The 8,595-nt window shown below is 34.3% G+C and overlaps 1 protein-coding gene across 1 annotated transcript; it reads right to left on the bottom strand.

Moving 5' to 3' along the window:
• Positions 1-2,371: 2,371 nt before the first annotated feature.
• LOC149513538 (small ribosomal subunit protein uS19v-like) lies at positions 2,372-3,803 on the bottom strand. Its single transcript, XM_089748204.1, has one exon. It carries the CDS (start codon positions 3,058-3,060, stop codon positions 2,623-2,625), a length of 438 nt encoding a protein of 145 aa, XP_089604330.1. The 5' UTR covers positions 3,061-3,803; the 3' UTR covers positions 2,372-2,622.
• Between the last annotated feature and the right edge of the window lie 4,792 nt (positions 3,804-8,595).

The raw sequence follows: 8,595 nt of genomic DNA, 5'->3' as shown, positions 1-8,595 counted from the left end.
AAATATGATTCGAGGCTCTAACTTGTTGATATGCTGGTCGCATTCAATTATGGTTTAGAATCTTTTTTCTTTATTTATTTGATTGGATGATTATATATTGAGACGTTTGCACTAAATGTATTTGACAATTCATTACAAAGAATTGTTGTTATTGACTTTCAATGTGCTCTAAACCTTTCCTTGGTAGCCCTTCATCTTTTATTGTCATGTTGGTTTCTTTGTATAATTTGTATTTGTTGTTAAGGGAACCACAAGGCCTACCCATTATCATGTTGTTTTAGATGATATTGGATATTTAGCTGATGCTCTGTAAGAACTTGTCCATTCTCTACCATATGTGTAAGTGTATAATTCTAGACACTTTAATCTATCTGGGATGTAATTGTTAATAAAAATAAAAACGAAAAATGAAAATGAAAAAGAATATAAGGTGGTTGAATTTGTGTGAAATTGTTTGTCTGGATTGAAAAGTTTGGATTGAACTTAAAGGTTGAAGGGAAAATTAAAGGAAAATTGTAATTTTGTTTGATATAGGGTTCTCTTGATCAGAACTGTATAAATATAGACCCACACCAAGCAGCAAAAGTACATAGATTACTAGAGAGGAAAAAAAACACACACACACAAAAGTAATTAGAGAGTACAAAATTGTCATAACGTCTAGATCCGAGGATCTATCACTAGACATTAACTTAAAGGAGTCGCCACCAATCTTTTTTATCTAGGTGCGATTGGCCACCTAAGGAATCTATCTTTTCAGGGTACACCTAAGTTTAGGGTCCCTAAAAGAATAGGTTTGGATCTACTAACCAGAACAGGGTTCGGGAGTTCGGTTATGTGTGAGAAAGGTTATAGCACCCTCACAACGCCCATCAAAAGATGGTACCAGCTTACTTTTGTGTTATCCAATAAGCTTTAAAAATTTACCAAGTGATTAACTATTGGAAATTATTCTCAATTGACTCTAATACTTTTAGCAGAAAATTGAGAAAATTCCCTCACCTCAAGAGTATGCAAGAAAACTACTGTTTCACTTGCAGAGGCTCCATCGTCGGATTATTTAACAAAAAAAAATCCAAAGAAATAAAAAAAAAATGATCGCTTTTGTACAAGGAAAATTGATACTTTCAACTTTTCCTCAAAACTTTTTTTTTAAAAAATTTATTTTTAAGAAAAATTGATACTTTCAACTTTTCCCCAAAAATATTATTTTAAAAATTTTAATTTCGAGAAAAATTGATAATTTCAACTTTTCCTCAAAGAAACTTTTTGAAAATTTATTTTTAAGGAAAATTGATACTTTCAACTTTTCCTCGAAAATATTTTTTTTGAAATTATTATTTTTATTATTAACCAATGTTTTTAAATCACGAAAACATAAAATAAAATGAGTGAATAAATGACATGCTACAACCAAAAAAATCAAGACGGGAATGAAAACATCTTACCAAAAATTGAACTTAATCCCGGATCAAAACCAATTTAGGCCAACTTTCTGAATCAGGCTTCGATTGTTTCTTGAATGGGTTCAAACTCAAGGCTTTGGGTTTGATTAATGAACAGCTCGGGCTTGGGTGAGCCTATCTTGGAGTTAGTTTTGCTATCTGTCATCACAAATATAGGATAGACAGCTACCTTTGCTCGAATAAATGCAGAGATGTCTGGTGTTAATGTCAATTTTGAAGAGGACACATGAACAGCCTCCACGTCCTTTTGAGTTGTTTGTGAAGACAGAAAAAGATGCTATGACCAATCTAGGTTGTAAAAGCTGGCCTGGGGTTACTAAAGAAGGAAGCATTCCATCATTCAAAATTGAACTTATTGTCCCTATGGTGGAGGAAGCAGAATCAGGCATGCCTTTAAATGGCATTGTGGGATCAGGGACTATCTTAGGCTTGTCAGAAAAGACAACATGACAGCACTTTTATCTAAAGCAGTACTTGATGGGGATACCAATGGCAAGTTACTAGTTGGAGCTGCAGTAGAAAAAGTTAAAGAAGAAGCCCTATTTGGATTCAAACTAGTTGATGAGTCCGAAACTACTGTAGAAGAATATGATGGAAGAAAAGAAGAGTATAAATTCGTGGTGCTTGTACCAAAGGGTGGCAGCAACTGACTATTTTCAAAAAACTGAGAAGCTAGCAAGTTAGAAGCTACAGTAGGTAATGACATATTCATGGCCAGATATTGCATAGATTGCTGTATGGAAGGTGGCATTGACAAACCAAGTGGGGGTCAGAGTAAAGGTTGCTGCTGTGGAGGAAGACCATTTGTCGACCCATAGTAACCTTGCCAGTAAATAGGCATGGAAAGCCCATCATTTGTGGTTAGAGCAGATGATGGCCTCCAGCCACCAGACTTGGCACTTTCCTAAAGTTCTTCTGCATTGATCTCAGAAGGCTGGAGAGATCTACGATTTCCACCAATTGTAGCCGAAAACAAAAGCGAGAGTGTGCAGATCAAAAGTACCACAACACCAATCGCGAGCTTGGCGTAAATTCCCTTTAGTTCTCCTTCTCTTCCTTGCCTCCCATGCTGCCTATGCAGCCCTGACCTCCGTATGGTTAGGAAAGGAAAACGTGCTTCCAGATCCGAAGATTTTAGATATTTTACTGTTTGGAGTTACAGTGCCTCATGTCTGTTCGGCTCCACTAGATTGTCTACAGCCTTCAAGATGTTTTTCTTGGTCACAGAAGAAAACCTAGCAAGATAAACCCTTTTCTTTGCCTCATTCACATGAAATCCCGTACACTCAATGACTTCAAAACAAATGTTTTGGCCAGGTGGGGCCTCCCTTTTCGCCTTGTGGAGTTTCTTAATCAAAGCCATGGGCTTTTGCTTGAAACCCCTCTGGAACCTTCTGCGGGCACGAGCAGGGAACAGCTTGATCAGCTCATCGGTGGACATATCAAGGAGAGCATCCAAATCAATGCCTTTGAAGCTAAACTCCTTGAATGTTATTTCAAGAGTGCCCACCTTTGCTGCAGCCTCCATTGATCCAAATTTGCACCGAATGAGAGAACTGAAAACCACTCTTTCAATGTCATCACTTATGGTCATAGAAGGGAAAGAACAACTCAAGACAGGACCGCTTTCAGTTGTAAAAGAAGTTTTTATTCGACTAAGAGGGATGTATCTACAAAAGTATTCAGGATCCGTCTCTTTTCTGGACAATCAAAATTACCTTCATGCTCCTAGCTAGAATTCCTGAAATCATTTGTGTATTCAAGCAACATATCATAAAGAACTTTAGCTTTTGGGCGATCTGCAGGATCTTCCTCTGTACCTCGACGGAAGACATCAACAAGAAATCTAAGTGTTTCTACTTCAGCCTCTGTTTCAGACTGGGTCATTACACTTTCACTCAATGATTCCCATGCCTTTCTGTAATCTCTCCTTTCTGGTTGCCGTATGTTTTCTCTATATCTCTCCCTCAAATCTGTTTTTCTTTTTTCTTCCCCCTCTCCTATCCGGATTCTTTTTCTATCTTTCCTCCCCTCCTCCTTTTCAAACCATGCTGATAGAGTTTCAGTTCCATTCCAATTAGTCATCCAATGCTAAAGATTAGCATCTAATTATGCTTTCTGATCATCATCAAGCCTAATCTCAATCTTTCTTTTTTTTTTTAAATAATCAGATAATGAAGATAGAAAAAAAAAACAATAAGTAGACCATAAGATAAAAATTAAAAAATGATAAATATGAAATAAAAATCTGAAATAAAAATGAAAAAAAAAATTTTACAATCGAGTTTGGACCGATTTTAATTAACAAATGACCCCAGACAAAATATGGTGTTTACAGCTGCCCCTCTTTGCACATTTTCTGTAAAACAAAAATTGTGCAAAGATGTAGACACCCATTCAAGACTCAACTGAATTTTTTTTTTGTTTTTTATTTTTTAAATTTTGATCAAAGTTCCTTAAAGCAGAGGCTCAACGACTTTAAGAAACATAAACAAAGCTCCTCTAAACAGAGGTAATTTTTTTATTTTTTTATTTTTTTTCTTTTTAAATTTGATCAAAGCTCCTCTAAGCAGAGGCTCAACGACTTTTGAAAAATAAATGGCTCCTCTAATCAGAGTCTCAACGACTTTGAAAAATAAATGGCTCCTCTAATTAGAGGCTCAACGACTTTAGAAAAATAAATTGCTCCTCTAATCAGAGGTATTTTTTTTAAAATTTTGATCAAAGCTCCTCTAAGCAAAGGCTCAACGATTTTGAGAAACATAAACAAAGCTCCTCTAAACGAGGTAATTTTTTTGTTTTTTTTTTGTTTTTTTAAATTTTGATCAAAGCTCCTCTAAATGAGGTAATTTTTTTGTTTTTTTAAATTTTGAGGCTTAACGACTTTGAGAAATATAAACAAAGCTCCTATAAACAGAGGCAATTTTTTTTTGTTTTTTTATTTTTTGTTTTTTGTTTTTTTAAAATTTTGATCAAAGCTCCTCTAAGCAGAAGCTCAACGACTTTTGAAAAATAAATAAAGCTCCTCTAAATAGAGGTAATTTTTTTGTTTTTTTTTTAAATCTTGATCAAAACTCTTCTAAGCAGAGGCACAACAACTTTTGAAAAATAAATTGCTCCTCTAATCAAAGGCTCAACGACTTTGAAAAATAAATGGCTCCTCTAATCAGAGGCTCAACAACTTTGAAAAGTAAATGGCTCCTTTAATCAGAGGCTTAACTTTTGGAAAGAAAATTGCTCCTCTAAATAGAGGCACCTCAACTTTGAAAAGTAGATTGCTCCTCTAAACAGAGGCACCTCAACTTTTGGAAAGTAAATTGCTCCTCTAAACAAAGGCACCACGACTTTGAAAAGTAAATTGCTCCTTCACAATCATGTCCAGAGTTATATATCGTGATTGAAGAAATTTTGTAATGGGAAGTCAAAGATTCACAATTTGAGTTCAACATTCATAGGTTCAGATTCGCAAGAACCTTCCAACTTCGTAAGAATTTACTGAAATTTGATTCTCAAAATTTCAGTTTCGTTCAAATTTGCAAGATCTCAAGATTTGCATTTGCAACTTGCAAGACTCGCATCAAAGATCCTCATTTGAATTTTGGAGGCTCACATCCAAAAGTTCAAGGCTTTTTAAAGGTTTGTATTTGGCAAAATTGGGATTCACATCCAAAAATTCAAAGCTTCTCATTTGAGTTCAAAGGCTCAACAATAAAACTTAGAGTTTCACATCTAAGTTCAAAGGTTCTCATTTAAAAAAAATTTAAAGATTCATATCCAAAAAGTTGAAGCTTTGTATTTTGGAGATTCACATCCAAAAGTTTAAAACTTTTCATTCTAGTTCGAAGATTCACATTTGATGAACTTTAGGGTTTCACTCCTCAAAGATTCTCATTTGAGTTCTTAAAAATTCTCATCAAAACATTCACAATTTTTTTTTTCAAGTGACTCAAAAATTTGTATGAATGAATGTTATGACCAAATATGCAAATGCCTTCTTAATGATGCAAATGCGGTAACCTATATTCTCATGCATGTCCAAACAAAGTTTAATTCATCGAATTATATGCATGTACTATTCAAGCAATGATGCCCCCATGATACATGTAATACAGACGTCTATGTCATAAAATTTTAAATAATTGTGATAATATGGCTCTCAAAACTCCACCATTTCGCATGTCTTCCTTGTTCAATTTCTCAATACTTTGGAATAAGTTTCATCAATCGATCATCACTTGACCACCATTCATGGACTTCTCAGCACTAACAAATTTCAAAACAAGTTTCATCTACCATCACTAGGTCATTTCTCATAGGCGTCTCAGCATTAACCATTCTAAACTAGGTCACACTCATAGTTTCTCAACTCTAACCATTCCAAAATAAACTTTGTCCACTGATTATTTTCATCATTCAATCATAAGTTGCAAGTCATGTCGACCAATTTATCCTTGTACTCATCACTTGGTCATCATTCATAAGTTTCTCAGCATCAGTTTCGTCTATTGCTCCATATCATTTTCATCACTTAACCATAACTCATAGGTTATATCAACCAATACATCCCCATATTCATCACTTGATAATACCACTTTTCCAGATTTGCCTCATCTTCATTTTATTGTCCAATCCATCATCATATTCTTCATTTGGTTATATCATATGTCCTTTCAAATCATCTCTTTTAGGTTTTTACCATTTCTTCATTTTGTTACCACATTCATCTTAGATTTCTTTTCAAATGAATGCAAGACTCTTTTAAGCACATATTCATTCATTCATTATCATTTCAATTCTTGACAAATACAATGCAATCAAGCATTTTCTCAATTTATTCTAGAGGTGTAACAATAAGAGAACACAAGGTGAATTATGGTAAAGATAATCAATGAAGATCTATTTTGGTACAAAACAAATGGGAAAGGAAATAAATTGGATACATGTCATTGGAATGAATGGTATGTCCAAATGATGAATATTCAGACAATTCTCAACATTAATCTAGGATTCTTTTTCAAAAGCTCATTCCATTTACTATTAAAGTCATCTTGAGCTTGGTGAACTTTGCCCCAGTCTGTGAGGGATCTTTAGATGTCTTTGATCTTCCATCCATGTGAACCATTTGACTTGGATCTTTTTCTACCAAAATCACTCTTTCAGGTTTTCAATTTAAACCTCTTTTTTTCATTTTTTCTTCTTTTTTTTTTCTTTCTTTCTTTTCTATTTTTTCTTTTTTTTTTCCTTCATCTTCTTTTTTTTTTCTCATTTTTCATCCATTGTTGATATCTTCCACACATCAAACTTTAGAGCAATGTAGCATGATTCCATTGTTTCATCATGAGCATGTCTTTACCCAATATATGATCATTCAATTTAAGCATTCACACTTGATCCAAATGGACTTTTCAATGTTGTAATGTAGGTCAAGGTGAGGGGTCATAAAAGAAATGGATATAATAGGCTCAAAACATGTATTAAAAAGGTTCAAGACCAAAGGATCATTTGATGCAACTTGACATTTTGCCCTCACATCATTTCACTACTTTTTCTTTCCTCACACAAAGGATTTTCATTATTTTACCCCAAATCATGTGTGACATTTATTTTTTCTTTTGCTTTTCTTTCTCTTTCCACCTTTGAGACCTTTTGTGATATTGTTTTCAAAAATTACCCTTAAGTGTAGAGGGTGATCCTTGGTTAGGGTTCTTAAGAAAAAAAAATCATAATAGGCTCAAAAGTGTAGCAATGAATGGTTTTTCGAATGGTAAAAGAAAGATGGCCATTTTTCATTTCAATTGTGAATATTTTTCTTGAACATCATATATTGAACAAAGCTCATGAACATGTATAAAAGATTGCACATCTTTAAGACATATTTATTTCACCTCTGGTAACAGCTTACTTTTTTGCTCAAATCATCTCCTCATATTAATGTGGATGAGTTCTCAAAATTAAATTCCAAAATTATTGTTATCATTGTCTAAATATTCATCATCTGAAATTTGAGAATGGGAATGTAAATTTATTAAAGGTAATTGAGCATGGAGTAATGGTTGAGTGAAAGAGAAAATGTAATGAAATGCATTAACTTGCCTTTGTTAAAATGATAACAAGTGAAGTCATATTGCAAAAAGAAATCTAACATTACTCGAAAAAAAATCTTAAAATGACAAAAAAACCTTCAACCAGCCTTATCTCTATTCTTCAAAATTATCCCCTATGTGATCAGGTAAAGAATCTCTATTGACATCTTGCCCCTCAAGTCATTGTGACTTTCCGGACCCTTTCTGACCAATGTGTTCTTGATTGTCACTCAGACCACTAACATCAGGTGTTGTTGCTTTTCCATGATCAAAACTTACCATTCCATCATTGATCAACCGTTGCACCTTAAGCTTTAAAGCAGTACAATTTTCAGTAGAATGGCCAGTAATTTCATAGTGGTAGTCGCAGTGGGCTATAGGATCATACCACTTAGGATAGGGTGGCTTAAGTGGCTCCACATGGCTGGGGGCAATCAAATGGCTATTATAGAGTTCTCGATATAACTCATGGGGATTGGATCAAATATAGATTTTTCTCGAGTAATCCGTTGTTCTCGTGAATTACTTGTTGGGTTAGTAGGGAAAATTTGGGTTCTTGCAGGAGCTTGAACGTTAAGGCTATATGTAAGATCTTGAGGGCTAAAAATTGATCGGTGTGTGGATGAATAAGGTAGTTGTGGAACTAGCTGGTATAGGTAGGATGAGGCATTATTCATAGCAAGATAGTATGGAGAGTAACCTTGGGGTGGATATGGTTGATAACCCTTGAATTGTTGTCTATCAAAGCTCACAGCTTGAGCTTCAGTTTCTTTCTTTTCTGATGCCTTCTTGGTTTCTCCTCATTTCAACTTGCCATTTTTTATAGCACTTTCAATAATTTCTCCAGATATCACCATGTCGGCAAAATTCTTTGTTGCATTTCTTATCATCTTTTCATAATAGAGAGATTTCAAAGTGCTGACAAATAACACCGTAATTTTTTTCTCAATCAGAGGAGGCTGTACTTGAGAAGCAATATCCCTTCACCTTTGGGCATACTCTTTAAAGACTCATTTGCCTTTTTCTCCAGGTTCTGTAAAGATAAA

This window comes from Durio zibethinus, chromosome 19 (genome assembly GCF_047325235.1).
Source record: "Durio zibethinus cultivar Kanyao isolate XHJ-2024 chromosome 19, ASM4732523v1, whole genome shotgun sequence".
NCBI classification, from domain to species: Eukaryota; Viridiplantae; Streptophyta; class Magnoliopsida; order Malvales; family Malvaceae; genus Durio; species Durio zibethinus.
The sequence above is the reverse complement of the archived record's forward strand: the minus strand, read 5'-3'. Positions and strand labels throughout refer to the sequence as shown.